The sequence below is a fragment of the Piliocolobus tephrosceles genome, chromosome 4 (assembly GCF_002776525.5).
Source record: "Piliocolobus tephrosceles isolate RC106 chromosome 4, ASM277652v3, whole genome shotgun sequence".
Classification (NCBI taxonomy): Eukaryota; Metazoa; Chordata; class Mammalia; order Primates; family Cercopithecidae; genus Piliocolobus; species Piliocolobus tephrosceles.
The window spans coordinates 138902934-138921041 of NC_045437.1; the positions used below are offsets into that span (position 1 = coordinate 138902934).

The window sequence follows — 18108 nt, forward strand, 5'->3', positions numbered from 1 at the left end:
CAATTCCCTTACAAGAAAAATCATTAAAAACCACCTTATACCCTTTTCTTCTGTCCTATGTATCAGTTTTGTTTCTACATTGATTTGGGGTTTCTTTTTTTTTCTTTGAGCCAGATTCTCACTGTGTCGCCCATGATGCGACACAGTGAGCACAATCGTGACACACCGCAGCCTCAACCTCCTGGATTCAAGCAATCCTCCCACCTCAGCTTCCTAATTAACTAGGACTACAGATGCATGCCACAAGGCCCGGCTAATTTCTTATTTTTTTGTAGAGACAGAGTCTCACTATGTTGCCTGAATTGGTTTCAAACTCCTAGGCTCCAGTGATCAGCTGGCTTCAGCCTCCTAAAGTGCTGGGATTGCAGGCATGAGCCACACTGCACCTGACCAGTTTTCACATTCTCTAAACCTCTGTTGAATCAAATTACCAAAATATAAGTACACTTGCCTAATATACAAGTTTTATTAAGACCTTACCTGTGAAGCTGGTACTTTAACAACATGAGGTGGTATCCCAGTAACTGGAACAGCTCCACTGGGTGGAAGGTTCTTACTGGTCACAGATGCCCAAGAAAACGTCTAAGGGAGCAATACCAACATTACATAATTATACCATGTATCAAAACAATATAAAAGCTACTAACTCTTGATTGCCTGTACACAACAAATGGTAACACATTCTCACAGGCAGGATGGAGTTTATACATATATTAAGATTCTTCTCTTTCAGCTATTCAAAATTTAGTACTGAAATTCCTTGGGACTGATGATCAAGTACCAGGCAAATCTGAGAGGCTTAGGTTCAAGAAACTACTCACTTTTTTTTTTTTTTTGAGACAGAATCTAGCTGTTGCCCAGGCTGGAATGCAATGGCATGTACACAGCTCGCTGCAGCCTCCATCTCCTGCGCTCAAGTGATCCTCCCACCTGTTTCCCAAGCAGCTGAAACTACAGGCATGTGCCACCATATCCAGCTATTTTTTCTTTTTAGCAGAGATGAAGTCTCACTATATTGACCAGGCTGGTCTTTAACTCCCGAACTCGAGCAATCCTCCTGCCCTCTGCCTCACCAAGTGCTGGGATTAAGTGCGTGAGCCACAACGCCTGGCCCAAGGAAAGCTACTTCCATTCAAATTTGTGAGTCAAACAAAATTCCCTCTCCTCTAAAATCAGCTCAGCTCTTCCTGCTGTGATTCCATCCAATCCATGATAGAAACATCGACTCAATTACATCAACTGTAGAATCATCATCAACACCTTTCTCACACATTTAAAAATTGTCACAACCTGTTATTCTACCTAATTATTTCTTTTCCATTTCCACTGCCACAACTCTAATTCAAGCCATCATTCTCTCTCAACTAGGTTTACTATATTAACCAACTAAGTGGTCATCTGGTCCAGTCAAACTACTTTTCCACTTGCTTCTTACTGTTTTCTTATTGTGACAAGGTCTTACTCTGTCTCCCAAGCTGGAATGCAGTGACATAATCATAGCTCACTGCAGCCTTGACTTCCCAGGCTAAGCAATCCTCCTACCTCAGCCTCCCAAGCAGCTGGGACCACACATAGGCATCACCATGCACAGCTAATTTTTTGCACTTGCAAGCTAAAGTCATTTCAACATTGCTCTTTCCTACTCACCTATTAGCTGCCAGAGAGCAAGAACCCCTATCTGTTTTGCCAATACCTATACTTTGAACAATGCCTAACACACAGCAGGAATTTGAATTAATTGTTGAACAAACAAATGACATAACCCTGAGCCTGTAAATACAGCACTAAAAATTATATTCCTTCCCAGAGTGCTAAATGTAAAGGTTTCATGAGTTCAGTTAACACCACCCTAATAAGACTAAGGAGGACAAACTGAAAACTTCCAAAATCAGGTATGCCAACTAGAAAAGAAATTTTACTTTAGCAGTTCATTTCTACTTCCACTATAAAGTTATCTTCAAAAAAATTTCATAGAAAAAGTACATTCTGCCATGTTGTTTTTCTTAAAAAGATGTTATGCACTTGTAGTAACAAGCATGTAATAATTCATAGTGTAAAAGACTAAATATTAAAAAGATAAGGAATCACTGACATGGTGCTACAGTGGCACCTAAAATTTCTAGTCTAACAGGCATTCAAGTTACCTAGGGGAAGGGAGTGGTTTATTTTGATGAAATAAACTAATACACATCTTACCTCTCTCTTATCAAAGGCATGGCTCAGTATCTAAGAAATTTCCCTGAAATGAACCACCAATATGAAAATGTATCTACAAAAGTCAACCAAACAGCAATACAGAACAGAGATTTTTCTTTTTTAAAAAATAACTAGAAATAGAATAAAAATGAAGACATGTTTCATACCCTCAAGTCTTCCTGTACTGTCTGAGCTATGTCTGCAGGTGCTGGAGAAGAACTCTTCTGAGTATCCTCAGGAGCAGTTTCTTCTAAAACTGGCTCAGGCTTTTCCTCTTGGATTTCAGATACAGGTTCTTGTTCTGGTTCTGGTTCAGGATCAGGCTCTGGTTCAGCAACAGGCTCCTCTAAATGTTCTTCCATGTCATTACTTTGATGGAAAAATTTGAGAAATATCATTCTGCCACCATTTATTTCGCAAAAAATTCCCCATCATTTATTAACCAGAAACCAGAACACAGAGTTAGCTCCATCAAAAAAAAAAAAAAAATCTAAGAATCGTATATCTGAGTTTTTAAAAAGTAATTTTTAAAATGCCACTCAATAACTTCACTGGAATCCATTTGGCAAATTCTGATGAGCAAATGATTCAGGACATCAAAATGAACCAAACCACTTTATGGCTGGAATCCCACAATCATTACAATTCATTTAGCATACAACATCAGAAAAACTCTCAAAATAGGCTGGGGGAGATGGGGAAGAAGGTTGCCATTCAATGGGTACAGTCTGTCTGTTAAGGTATATAAAGTTATCTTCAATAAGATTTGTAAGGTGAAAAGTCCTAGAGATCTGTCATACAACCGTGTCTATACAGTTAACACTACTATACTTTATACTTAAAAATGGTTAAGATGAAAAAAAAGGTTAAGATGGCAAATTTTATGATATGTGGCTTTTAACACAAACACACAAAAACTTTCAAACACGTAAGGAATTTGGGGGAGAAAATATATTAGTTATGATTCAGAATACAATTCTTAAAATTCCACATAAATCAAACCAGGAATGCTGTTAAAACTGCAGAGGGGCTAGGCACACACCTGTAATCCTAGCACTTTTCAAGGCCAAGGTGGGCGGATCACCTGAGATTAGGAGTTCCAGACAAGCCTGGCCAATATGGCGAAACCCCATCTCTACAAAAATACAAAAATTAGCCGGGCATGGTGGTATGCGCCTGTAGTCCCAGCTACTCAGGAGGCTGAGGCAGGGGGATTGCTTGAACCCAGGAAGCGGAGGTTGCAGTCAGCCAAGATCATGCCACTGCACTCCAGCCTGGGTAAGAGAGCGAGACTGTCTCAAAAGAACAAAAACAAAATTGCAGATGTTTTGCCTCCTGAAAGTCTAATTCAGTAGGTTTGCAGTGGGACCATGAATCTTCATTTTCAACCAGCAACCCAAGTGAGTAACCTGATTAGTTCATCACACCTTGAAAAACACTTGGAAACACCCTTCAGGCACTGAATATTAACATTCAGTGTCACATGGTAACAAGTAAATATGGATTTCTTTTGCTATCAAACACATTTCTGTTCCAATCACAACGGGGGAAAAAACCCAAAGGTACAATGATGTACTTACAAAGGTAATGAAATTCTTTATTGCTACTTAACTCACATATTGGTATTTGTATCAATTTATGCCCGATCTCTAATAGGTGTCTGTCCACTTCATATTCCCTCAAAGCATTTAATACCTCAATACATTCAACTCTTGATAAACAATATGCACGTTTTCACTTAACACCAAGAAAAAACTAAACCAAAAAGAAACCGGTATTATTTAAACTAAGCAATAGTAGATTGCCTTCACAGTACAATTTACTATTAACAACAAGTTACATATTTTTGTTTAGTCAAAATTACCAGAAACAAAACCATTCTTCTGAGAAATTATTATTTTGAGGTAATTCTCAGAATATATAAATGCCCTCCAACAAAGGGAAAGACTAGACAATGCAAGTTCTTATGCAGCCCCGCACATGTGAACAAAATTTTCTTACCTGACAACTGCCTGATCATAGAAAGTTCCAGAATCATCAGGTACCACCTCAGGTGTTTGCTGTCTTTCTTCCGGTTCCTCTACTTCTTCTTCAGACTCTTAAGTGAGAAAAAGACATTTAAAGTAATTTGTACTTACTGAATTCACATATACATTCACTTTCACAATGTTCACAAAACAACAGTGAAGAAAAACACATATAAATAAAGTAGGGCAATTTGGTAAAACTCATGGCATTGACTTTAAGGACAGAACTAAGGCTTTTAAGAATAGACTTTTTTTTTGAGACGGAGTCTCACTATGTCGCCCAGGCTAGAGTGCAGTGGCGCAATCTCGGCTCACTGAAAGTTCCACCTCCCGGGTTCACACCATTCTCCTGCCTCAGTCTCCCGAGTAGCTAGGCGTCCGCCACCACGCCTGGCTAATTTTTTCTATTTTTAGTAGAGACAAGGTTTCACCATGTTAGTGAGGATGGTCTCGATCTCCTGACCTCGTGATCCGCCTGCCTTGGCCTCCCAAAGTGCTGGGATTACAGGCGTAAGCCACCACGCCCAGCCTTAAGGATAGACTTTAACGCTACTGTAGTGTCTTGGTTTTTAAGAGCATGGAGCCTAATGCAGGCTTTCACCCTACTGGCTACATTACATTAGCCAAATTACATTAGGCAGTTATCTAATGCAGGCTCTACCACTTTACTGGCTAGGCAAATGACTGCTTATCTGTAAAACAGTATTACAAAATAAATATACTCTCAGCCAAATAAACAACATACAAATTCTATTATTTTGGAGAAAATTTTCCATGAGTCTCTGTGTCTACACATCTTCCATGCCTATTCTTTCTTCTAGACTGTCTTTCAAGAACTTTTATAGAGCAAACAGCTTTGAAAGAGTATCTCCCCCAAGCACAAAGAGTAGGCATGTTTACTGCCTGTTGTAATAGATCTGTGTTCCCTAAACTCAGTGTCCCATGCCTTTAACACAACCCACTGCAGTAGAAGTATCATCTAGCCTTCTTCATGACATCCTGTTGGTAAATGTGGCAAAAATGCTACTACCGTTGCTGTGAGTTAACCTGTCTCCTTCTGACCTAAGAGTCTTATATCTTCTACTAACATCCACGATATAAGCTAACCTGTTAGCAGCTTCAAGTAGGGTAAAACCTTAGACTCTTCATATGCCATGATAATTAGCTATTAATGAAGAACAGAGTGTAATGAAAACAGTAAAGAAACGCATAGTCTCTTAAGGGCAATCTGATGCCATTAAAAAAAACTTAGACAAGTAATTTAAAATATTTCACTACTTACCCTCCTGAGGCTCAGTGACAAACCCACCAAAGACCTCATCTTGGTATCTGAAGATATCATTGTGAACATAGAATTTATTTGCAACAGACCCCTGCAATGCCAACAGAAAGTTTTAATTTATTCAACAGACTTTTAGAAAGTCGAATCACTCCACACCATTGGTGACTGAGACAAGCCTGCTTCCATGAGACATCTGGCAATGTCTGGAGACATTTCAGTTTTTGTTGTTGTGGGGTTTTCAGACAGGGTCTTGCTGTCACCCAGGTGGGGGTGCAGTGGGCCATCACAGCTCACTGCAGCCTTGACATCCCAGGCTCAAGGGATCCTCCTGCCTCAGCCTCCTAAGTAGCTAGGACTATAGTGGCGCGCCACCTTGAAAGGTTAATTTCTCTTTTTTCTTTTTTGAGTAGAGACGAGATCTTATTAAACTGCCCTGATTGGTCTTTAATTCCTGGGCTCAAGTGGTCCTCCTGCCTCAGTCTCCCAAAGTTCTGAATTATGAGTATGAGCCAGCATGCCCTGCCGACATTTCAGTATTCACTACAGGGAATGCTACTGACAACTTATAAGGTTAGGGATGCTGCTAAATTCCTGCAATGCACAGGACAGGCTCCAACAACAAAGGATTAGTTGATCCAAAATGTCAACAGTGCCAAGACTGAAAATGCCCACTCTACAATAGCTAGTAACAAGACTACACTCACATATATTTTGTTTGCTCAAAACACTTTACCTCACCACAAGATAAATATGCAGAAACTGACAAAGTTCTAAGTATGTAAGATGCCACAGTTCACACCTCAAATCATTATAAGGCAATCATATTCTGGATGGGCGCAGTGGCTCATGCCTGTAATCCCAGCATTCTGGGAGGCCAAGGCAGGCAGATCACCTAAGGTCAGGAGTTCAAGACCACTCTGGTCAATATGGTGAAATCCCATCTCTACTAAAAATAAAAATAAGAGACAGACACAAAGGGCCACGCCTGTAGTCTCAGCTGCTAGGGAGGCTGAGGTGAGAGGATCACTTGAATCCGGAAGGTGGAGGGTGCAGTGAACCCAGACTGCACCTCTGCACTCCAGCCTGGGCAACAGAGCGAGACCTTGTCTCAAAAAAACAAAAAAAAGGCAATCATATTCCTAACTTCAGCAGGTATTTCCCCAAATCTGTATCCAAAAATATTGATATAAACACTCGAGAGTAGTGTAGTCTGAAAAAGACTGCTCGCACTAGGTATAAGACACACCTGAGTGCAGATCCAATTATATAATTTATGAGTTATTCAGTTTCTAAGGCTGTTACTCCTCTGTGAAAAGAGAGGTATCAGCTAGGCACAGTGGCTCGTTCAACTCCTGAAATCCCAACACTTTGGACGGCTGAGGTAGGAGAACTGCTTAAGCCCAGGAGTTTGAGACTAGCCTGGGCAACATACTTTTTGTAGAGTGTGTCTCTACAAAAACAAAAACAAAAATTAGCCAGGAATAGTGGCCTGTGCTTGCGGTCCCAGCTACTTGGGAAGCTCAGGTGGGATTATCATTTCAGCCCAGGCAGTCAACACTACAGTACGTCATGATCCTACCACTGCACTCCAGCCTGGGTAACACAGTGAGATTCTTATCTCAAAAAACAGAAAAGAAAGATATAAGCATATGCCTCAATACTCTGTGTATTAAATGAGACAGTTTACATAATAGTGTATTATACTAACGAGAAGTTAGATACTTCCTTTAAAAGAAAGAAAAACTATAATTAAACCTATAACTGACAATCATACTCCATGTGATTCTTTGCATATTTAGAAGTCTACCACATCTTTACATTTTAATCTAAGCCTTCCTCTAAAAATTATGACTGTAATGGCTTCGTGTAATTTTGCACAGACAAAAAGTTATCTCATATTCAAAGGTTAAAAGATTTTAGGTGTTTTAGGTTTGCTATCCTAAAAAGAAAATTTAAGATTAATGCTAGAAGAAACAATGATTTAATCAACAAGTTCATACTATGCCATTTCTATATACATGCTTAAGCAGACTGGATTCCTAACCTTGTTCAGTCTGGACCAATCCAGAAGAAAACACAAATGCAATCATTCAATATAAACTTGTCACCCTTTCGTAAGTATAACTAAAAAGAACCAGGTCTCCTTGAAGGAACAGGTGATTCAAGAATAGGGGCTGGGCGAGGAACAGTGCAAGATGAACCTGAAACATCTCATGCCATAAGTGTTCAAAAAAGATAAAAGATAGAGAATCTCCCATCCTTTATTTACAAATCAAAAAGAGAACAAATAAGGCTGGGCACAGTGGCTCACACCTGTAATCCCTGTACTTTGGGAGGCTGAGGCAGGTGGGTCACTTGAGGTCAGGAGTTAGAGACCAGCCTGACAAACATGGTGAAACCCCATCTTCTACTGAAAATTCCAAAATCAGTCAAGTGTGGTGGCACACTCCTAGTCCCAGCTACTCGGGAGGCTGAGGCAGGAGAATAGCCTGAACCCAGGAGGCGGAGGTTGCAGTGAGCAGAGATGGAGCCACTGAACTCCAGCCTGAACGATAGAGTGAGACTCCGTCTCCAAAACAAAAGAGAGAGAGAGAGAAAACATATTTAACTTTACAGTGGCAAAACCTAACTAATCAAAATTCATATCACAACTTAATGACATAATGTGCCTCTCTAACGTGAGGCAATGAATGACACACGTAAAGCATCCTACAAAACAAAGTGATTATGCTCTTCAAAAATGTCAACACAATAAAAAAAAAAACCAGAAGATTAAGGAACAATTGCAGATTAGAAGAGACTAGAGACATGATAGCTAAATGCAATGTGCAATTATAGATTCCATGTTGGACAAGGAAAAAAAATAACTCTAAGACATTATTGGGATAATTTCCCAATTTTAAATATGGATGATAGAATAATTATACTGCATCAACATTTCCTGAATTTGATAACTATACTACAGAATGGAAGAGAATTCTTTATTCTTAGGAAATGCCCACTTGAGTATTTTAGAGAAAGAACTACACACATGGGGGCAAGTGGTGACAGCTGCTCTAGGTAAGGAGTGTATAGGAGTTATTGTACCATTATTCCAAGTTTTCTATAAGTCTGAAATTTCAAGTGTTATTGAAGATATGTACAACTGTTCATTGTTTCTTTTTTCATGTATTGGATCATTACAAAATAATCATTCCTATACATACCTCAGGAGCAAGGACAAACGTTTGCATGAATCTCCTCAAAGCCTGGTTGTTGTTAGAGAGAAGCCCCATCACCTGGACTACCACACCATCATTTAGTGTGGCATGAGCGTCAACATGGCGAATCTTGGTGTGGCAGTTGGTGAAGTTTTGTGACATCACTTTCCTGTGGATTTCCTTAAAAAAAAAAAAAAAAATCAACTGTGAATGCCTTAAAATTTAAATAACTTCCAACTAAAAAAAAACTTTCAACACAACACAGGTAAAGAGAATGTACATATTTAAATTACAGGAAACGCAGACTGTATTTTGATGTTTCTTTGTATACTCTATTCCCAGTGACCACACTTGAGTTTTTTAAATAACTGTTCTGAATTAACACACTTTTCAAAGTTTAAAAAAGATGACCCCCATGCTAAAGCCGATTATCTTCCAACACACACAAGCTTTATATCATGCAAAATTAACAAATCTGACATCACATAAATATTTCAACAAATATATTAATCAAATAGTAATAAAACACATCAACTTTTACTAAAAAGTTGAGAAATTTGATCCTCATCACCAAAACCTATTAAGTATGATCCACTTCAATTTTGTGAGTTATTTTCTACCTGCTTAACAGCCTAAATAAGGCTTGAAATGCTTACTTTCTGTCCGTAGACTGCATCTGCTGGCTTTCCATTTGAATCCAATCCCCCATGGACATAAGAAGAGTTCTTTCCATAAAATCTGTAAAATGGGAAGATGATTTACTTGTCATCTTCAAGTATCTTGAGTTTTTTTTTTTTTTTTTTTCATGTTTGATACTGGCAAATTTCTTTTTTTGGAGATGGGGTCTCATTCTGTCACCCAGGCTGGAGGGCAGTGATGCGATCATAGCTCACTGTAGCTTCTATGTACCAGGGCCAAGTGATCCTCTAGCCTCAGCTTCCCAAAGTAGCTGGAACTACAGGCACATGCCACCATGCCTGGCTGATTATTTTTATTTAAGTAAAAATAAGGTCTCACTATGTTGCCCAGGCTGGTCTCAAACTCACGAGTTCAAACAATCCTACCTGCCTTGGCTTCCCAAAGTGCTGGAATTGTAGGCGTCAGTCACCGCGCCTGGCCCTGGCAGAAATGTGTTTTCTTTTTCATCTTTGTATGCAATCATCTCTCTATCCCCTACATGCCACTTGATCAACATCTGCTGAATGGGAATGGATTTGGTTCCAGGTTTCAGCGTAGGATGATACTGTTGGGAAGGATCTTGTAGTTTCATGTCAAGATGGCCACCAATACGTAAGTTCCTATTCTCACTCAGGAAGAAAATAAGCAGTAAGGCTGGAACAGCTATATTCTCCACAGACTTCAAGTGTCCTTTAATTAATGTATCTGAGAATAAATGTGAGCAGTTTCCCTTAAACACCTAGTTCATGCAAGTGGTTTTAGAAGTACTTTTTAATCATTTTTGCTGATGGAATTAAGAATGTCAAAGTCGGGCCGGGCGCGGTGGCTCAAGCCTGGAATCCCAGCACTTTGGGAGGCCGAGACGGGTGGATCACGAGGTCAGGGGATCGAGACCATCCCGGCTAACCCAGTGAAACCCCGTCTCTACTAAAAAATACAAATAACTAGCTGGGCGAGGTTGTGGGCGCCTGTAGTCCCAGCTACTCAGGAGGCTGAGGCAGGAGAATGGTGTAAACCTGGGAGGCGGAGCTTGCAGTGAGCTGAGATCCGGCCACTGTACTCCAGCCTGGGCGACAGAGCGAGACTCTGTCCCAAAAAAAAAAAAAAAAAGAATGTCAAAGTCAATTCCTCATAGTTTTCACCCATCTATGTCCTCCTTTGATCCATTTTCATTAAAACAATATTCCATCAGGAAAGCAACACACCAAAATGCTCTAACCCAGGGATAACCACTATTAAGATTTGACATTTGTCTTCCGTCTTCCAGATAAACACCTTTTTTTTTTTTTTTTTTTTTTTTTTTGAGACAGAGTCTCATGCTGTCACTCAGGCTGGACTGCCATGGCGCAATCTCAGCTCACTGCAACCTCCACCTTTTTTTGTATTTTTAGTACAGAGAGAGGGTTTCGCCATATTGGCCAGGCTGGTTTTGAACTCCTGACCTCAAGTGATCCGCCCACCTCAGCCTCTCAGTCCACCTCAGCCTCTTAGCACACCTCAGCTTCTCAAAGTGCTGGGATTACAGGCATGAGCCACCATGCCTGGCCTATACTTTTTTCTTGTTGTCATGTTTTATGTCAGTTTTATTCTATGGGGTTGAAATAAACTAACCAAATGTAAAAACACAAAAAAAGGCCGGATGCGATGGCTCACGCCTGTAATCCCAACACTTCGGGAGGCCAAGGTGGGTGGATCACCTAAAATCAGAAGTTCGAGACCAGCCTGACCAACACAGGGAAACCCTGTCTCCACCAAAAATACGAAATTAGCCAGGCGTGGTGGCGCGTGCCTGTAATCCCAGCTACTCGGGAGGCTAAGGCAGGAGTACCACTTAAACCTGGGAGACACAGGTTGCGGTGAGCCAAGATAGCGCCATTGCACTCCAACCTGGTCCCAACTACTCGGTAGGCTGAGGCAGGAGGATCACTGGAACCTGGGAGGCAGAGGTTACAGCGAGCTGAGATCTCACCACGGCATTCCAGACTGGGTGACAGCGTGAGACTCCACCAAAAAAATACATATATACATATATGTATATATATACACACACACACAAACTTAGCTGGGCATGGTAGTGCATGCCTGTAGTCCTAGCTATGTAGGAAACTGAGGCAAGAGGATCACTTGAGCCCAGGAGGTCACGGCTGCAGTAAGCTATGATCGCCACCACTGCACTTCAGCCTGGGCAACAGAGGAAGACTGTCTCAAAAAAAAAAAAAAAAGAAAGAAAAGGAAGCAAGGGTAAAAACAGCCTAGAGACTTGTTCTACCACTTAATAGTCATGTGCATATGTACTAGCAAATTTTTAAACCCTCTGAGTGTATCTGCAAAATGAAGTTAACTCTCTTACAATGCCTTACCCTTCACTAAAGATTTTTGTAATGATCAGGAGGAAATGAGAAAAAATGTTCTGGAAATTTTAAAGCCTTAACAAAAAACCCAAGGGTGGTGGCTCACACCTGTAATCCCAGGATTTTGGAAGGCTGAAGCAAGCAAATTGCTCGAGTCCAGGAGTTCGAGATCAGCTTGGGCAACATGGTAAAACTGTCTCTACAAAAAAATTAGCTGACTGTGGTGGATTGTACCTCAGTCCCAGCTACTCAGGAGGCTGAGGTGGGAGGACAGTCTGAGCCCGAGAGTTCAAGGCTGCAATGAGCTGTGACCTTGCCGCTGCACTCCAGCCCAGGAGACAGATGAGATTGACTCTCTCACTCTCTCTCTCACACAAGACACACACACTCACACACACACACACACAAGACACATTTCACTGTCAGAGCGATGTCAAAACCAGCATTGAAAACATTCGTAAATTTTATTTTATACCTGATAATCATGTGGTATCCAATATGTAAGCTGGTCAAGGTATAAGGGAAAAAATAGTTCTGGTCCAGCAAATACACATTTTGAAACTTCTATGAAATTTCTAACAAGGCCACATAAATAGACAGTTTTGTATAAAGTGACATTGTAAGAGAAAATAATAGAAGCAATCTATAGATCCATCACTAGATTAAAGTACACCACATCTCCATAAAAAACTTTGTAGCCACTAAAATTAATAGGATACAAATATTACCCTGAAAAGATGATTCCAGATTATCAAGTAAGAAAGTTAAGACAGTATATTAAAACATGTTTCTATATATACAGAAAAATTGTTTCTGTGGTTTTACTGCTTTCATAATTTGTTTTAATTTTCAATAAGTATGCATCATTTCTACTAAAGACACTGTAATTTTTTAAAGCACATCAACACAAAAGTATGGTATTACAGAAACAGTCACGGATCGTCTTCAATACATTCTTATTTTTTACATCCACCTCAGCTCCAGCAATCTTTATACTTTCTTAGCCAATAATGCATAACTATACCTTTACATTTCAACTGTTATTTTCCAATAATGTACAAGTTTGGGTAACTTAGTTTAACTTTTAAAAATTAATTTTTGGGGCTAGGAGCAGTGGCTCACGCCTGTAATCCCAGGACTTTCTGAGGTCGAGGCGGATCAATCACCTGAGGTTAGGAGTTCAAGACCAGCCTGGCCAACATGGTGAAACCCCATTGCTACTAAAAAATAAAAATAAAAATAAAAATATATTTTAAAAAATTAGCCGGACGTGGTTGTGGGTGTCTGCAGTCCCAGCTACTCAGGAGGCTGGGACAGAAGAATCACTTAAACAAGGGAGGTGGAGGTTGCAGTCAGTCGAGATCGTACCACTGCACTCCAGTCTAGGCAACAGAGCGAGATTCTGTCTCAAAAAAAAAAAAAAAAAATTGGGGGACATTTATATGCAAATAAGTATTATGCAACAACCCTACAAAGTACACGATGATGAGTGGGAGAATCTCAAAGATAAGTACCACATACCAAAAGACAGCATTAGATGATGCAGGAGAAAAATGTCTTACTTACCTATGCAGCATGTCTGGGGCCTGGTTCAGCAGTGTGTAATACTGTCTCACAAATTCCCGCCCGACCAGCAGGGGACTAGGCTTCTCCATCACCATTGCTTTGGTCAATTCAACCTGGGGGGAAAGAGTCAAATATGTCCAAACCTGAAGGATCAAACACAGGGGAAAAGACCGAATCATTTAGCTGAAACCAACTGAGACAAGATCACTTCAGCAAGTCGTTTAAAACACGAACAAACATCATAAAAACAAACAGAACCCATAGACCAGTTGAGATTTTATACAAAGGTATTGCAATCATATAAATACAAAAGGGGGAAATCATTATGAAAAATTCATCATTATCCCTAATATTCAATATACAAGAACCTCAAAGGTATGTATTTCCAATCTACATCCCACTATAATTTTCTTGTTTTGTTTTTGAGACAGAGTCTCACTCTGTGGCCCAGGCTGGAGTGCAGTGGCTTGCTCTCAGTTCACCACAACCTCCAAATCCCAGGTTCAAGTGATTCTCCTGCCTCAGCCTCCCGAGTAGCTGGGACTACGGGTGCACGCCACCATGCCCGGCTAATTTTTGTATTTTCAGTAGAGACGGGGTTTCACTATGTTAGCCAGGCTGGTCTCAAACTCCTGACCTCATGATCTGCCTACCTTGGCCTCCCAAAGTGCTGGGATTACAGATGTGAGCCACAGCACCCGGCAATTTTCTTAAGTTATTAAACCCAAATAACAGTGTTCCAGTTATAAAGTTATAAGCACATCCTTACTTGAGGCAATATTAGACTCAAAGGCAATAATCTTAAACAACACAGCTTTGACATCCAGAGACAAACGATCACATTTTCTGGCCCATCTAAATCAGATAAACTTTTAGAACAGCATCTTTTAAAAAGAAACTACAAAACCAAAAATTCTAAATACGCTTACTACTTCATTCTATAATGTAATAAAAAAAATTTTCAAAATAAAATGGGGGAAGTTAGCAAACAAGATGTTTACACTCAAAATAATTCCTACTATATCAAAATTGTGATAATTTAAAGTTAACACCTTTGAGTGCCAAGAAAGGCACCTGTCCTATAAGAAGTCCAATTATTGTCAGCTCTTACCAAAAAACACTTTTTGAATTAAAACCCTGAAATAAGATCATCCCAGCTTTTCATTCATGGGAGAAGAGATAAAATTATCCCAAACTTAAACATAAAGGCAAACAGAGATAATGTACAGATTTAATTACCACAGAAAAGAAAAATTTTAGCTGCTTTTTTTTAAACAGGGTAGACAAAATAGACTGATCCATTTCTAAATGAGCAATTTGTGAAGATACATTTACTCTCATCTACTTCATCTTTGCATTATTCTTGAGTATCTACTCCAATTAGTATTTATTTCACCAATGCCTGTTATTGTCCCCAAAACTACAGCCACTAATATCAATATGAAGAAGGTTCCCAGTCATACTAGGAGTATTTCGCCTTCAGACATGTGTATTGAGGGTATCAGTAAGAAGAATCTGGATCCTAAGTCTTAGGCTAATGTACTTTAAAAGTTGGCTGGCCACGGTGGCTCACGCCTGTAATCCCAGCACCTTGGGAGGCTGAGGCAGGCGGATCACTTTGTCATTAGCTTAATATTTTAACAGTTTACATCATTCTGCAAACTAGGGTCTCAATTAGCATTTAATTTTCCAAACAGATTCTACTTTGAGTTGAGACTGTCAACTTCAGAAACATGCAACAGCTGTTAGTCAAACCAAATTTTCAATACTCTCGTACTGAAGTTTCAACATTAGATTTGCCTCAAATACCCTTATAGTTTCCCATTTACACTGTGAACAGTTCCATTTGAGTGGCAACTGGCTCCTAAAGTCACTCCTTTAATGAAAACAAATATATTATCTATTGATAATAAATATCCATCAAAGACCTCAAGGGAAACAGTAGCAGAATTTGTTTTAATTCCACATGACTAAATACGTATTTCCTTTTAGTAAAAAAATTAAACTATATTGCTTCACTGCTTTAAAAAAATCTAAGTCCTAAATTAAAATAGTCAAAGGTTTCACAAACTCTACATTAGTCATGGTCAGATAAAACACACTGAATAAAGAATACAAACTTTTTCCCAAATATTAAGTTTTTTAAGAGCAGACACCATTTCTTCCCCAACGTTTTGGCCCCAAAACTTAATGCCTGACACATAATAGACACAATTTTTTTATTCAACTTTCTCATACAAAGAGAAGAGGTTAGAATTTTATACTAGCAGAGTTGATTTCTGACCATCTAACTAACAAAACTGACTTATCAGATTTTCCAGCATTTAGATAACATAACACTGTTTCTTTAATTATTAAAAAATGTTGTTTGAGATTAGTCTGGGCAACAACAAAGCAAGACCCTATCTCTCTGAAAAAATGAAGAAAAAAATATTAGTTAAGTGTAGTGGCACATTACGGTAAGTCTCAGCTACTCAGGTGGCTGGGGCAGGAGGAATGCTAGGGCCCAGAAGCTTGAGGCTGCAGTGAGCTATCATCATGCCACTGCACTTCGGCCTGGCTGCCAGAGCAAGACCTCATCTCAAAAAAATAAAGTATAAAAATAAACATAAGAACACTGGCCAGACACAGTGGCTCACGCCTGTAATTCCAGCACTTTCAGAGGCCAAGGTGAGCGGATCACAGAATCAAGAGATCGAGACCATCCTGGCCAACATGGTGAAGCACCATTTCTACTAAAAATACAAAAATTAGTCGGCCGTGGTGGCATGCACCTATAATTCCAGCCATTCGGGTGGCTGAGGCAGGAAAACTGCTTGAACCCAGGAGGCGGAAGCTGCAGTGAGCTGAGATCGCACTACTGCCTACTGCACTCCAGCCTGGGCGACAGAGCGTGATTCCGTATCAAAAAAAAAAAAAAAAAAAGAATGTTTACGTAAGTTCTTCACTGATCAAAGACCACACACTGAAAGTTTAGTGAATAATTTTGTTATTCTCAGTTAAAAAAAATCTGGGCTGGACTTAGGGGCTCACGCCTATAATCCCAGCACTATGGGAGGCCAACACGGACAGATCACTTGAGGCCAGGAGTTCGAGATGAGCCTGGCCAACATAGTGAAACCCTGTCTCTCCTAAAAATACAAAAATTAGCCAGGCATGGTGGCAAACTCAGGAGGCTGAAGCACAGGAATCACTTGAACCTGTGAGGCCGAGGTTGCAGTGAGCCAAGATCACACCACTGCACTCCAGCCTGGGTGACAGAGCAAGACTCTGCCTTTATAATAAAAAAAAAAAAAAAAAAAAAAAAAAAAACTCTGTTTTTTTGATCATTCACAGAAAAAAAAAAAAAAACAAAAACAAAAAAAGAAGAAAAATGTAAATTTTGGCAATTTGAATCTATATAGTGTAATAAATCCTAAAAAATTGTAAACCATCGCTCTGAAATCTTCCATCTTTTCTGGCCCAAAAATAAAACACAAGCTATGAGAAATGTGAATATAATACCTCTGGAGAAAGAATTCTCACTCTTGTTCATCAACTCTCAATTCTATCAAATCTAAAAATAATTAAGCAAATTTAAACAGATTAGTCACAGAAAGGCCAGGCGAGGTGGCTCACGCCTGTAACACCAGCACTTTGGGAGACCAATGCAGGCAGATCACAAGGTCAGGAGTTCGAGACCAGCCTGACCAACATGGCGACCTCTACTAAAAATACAAAAAATTAGCCAAGCATGGTAGCATGCATCCGCAATCTCAGCTACTTGGGGAGGCTGAGGCAGGAGAATCCCTTGAACCCAGCAGACAGAGGCTGCAGTGAGCCGAGATCGCGCCACTACACTCCAGCCTGGGCGACAGAGCAAGACTCCATTAAAAAAAAAAAAAAAAAGATTAGTCACAGAAAAGACAGTTATGCCAGTGACTAATCCGCTGTTACAGACATTTTATGAAATCTATGAATTACCTCTAGGGGGAATAATTTTTAAATAAAAATGTATGCATTATCAATGAAAGCACATGCTAGTATCAGAGGTGGAAAAAAGAATACATGCTAAAAATTTCCAAGATTCTCCCTCATTTATAAATATTCTCAGCATACTAAGTCCTTTTCTACAGAGGTTTTGAAAATTTCTACAACTATGGACTTTGGCTGTTCCTAATATAACAGCATACACCAATGCATGCTGAAATATAAATAATATTCTTAAGAATGATATACACTGATATCATTAACATCTACAAAGATCATGACCTTGAGTTTACCAGTTCTAACTGAACCATCCAAATTTAAGACAAAGTTTAAGAGTTATCAAAGGCTACCTTTAACATGAGTAAAATATGACCAAAAAACTTTGAAACTGAGTGTTATTTTTAAATAGTGAATAAACATTTCAAAGACAACAAAAGGAAACCCCCAAAATTTATTTAACCAATTCTCACTAAGGAAAATTCTCCAACACCATTCACTTGCTGTGACCTTGAGCTAGTAACTTAATCTCTCTGCACCTCAATTCTAACGTCTGTAAAATTATAATCAGAATTATAGCAATTAAGCCTGACAGTAAGCAGGAAACGTTAGCTATTATTACTATCAGTATTAAAATTATTAACTATAATGAAGAAAACCATTTCTACATCCCACACTCTTGTGTCATCTGGGTGGGTATTTTCCTTATTCTCCTAGAGATTAAAATGGAAGAGTATTTCCTAAAGGAGTTAAAAAAACAAAAATCCCAAGCATCTAACATAAAACTTTATTTACCTTTTGGGTGAACTACAGCTGATCCTTCAACAAGGTGAGAATTAGGG

The 18108-nt window shown here is 39.4% G+C and overlaps 1 protein-coding gene across 7 annotated transcripts in view; it reads right to left on the bottom strand.

The window, feature by feature from the left end:
• Positions 1–18108, bottom strand: part of G3BP1 (G3BP stress granule assembly factor 1) — a 39628-nt gene that overhangs the window by 11519 nt on the left and 10001 nt on the right. For 4 of the 7 annotated variants that reach the window (XM_023227096.2, XM_023227099.2, XM_023227097.2 and 1 more), the window contains exons 2-8: positions 13301–13443; positions 9362–9443; positions 8712–8885; positions 5506–5596; positions 4198–4294; positions 2364–2565; positions 481–582 (exon numbers count right to left, since the gene is read on the bottom strand). In XM_023227096.2, coding sequence (XP_023082864.1) covers positions 481–582; positions 2364–2565; positions 4198–4294; positions 5506–5596; positions 8712–8885; positions 9362–9443; positions 13301–13395 — 843 coding nt within the window. In that variant the 5' untranslated portion in view covers positions 13396–13443. The remainder of the gene's footprint in view (positions 1–480; positions 583–2363; positions 2566–4197; positions 4295–5505; positions 5597–8711; positions 8886–9361; positions 9444–13300; positions 13444–18108) is intronic. The other 3 variants (XM_023227101.2, XM_023227103.2, XM_023227102.2) reach the window with 1 other exon arrangement.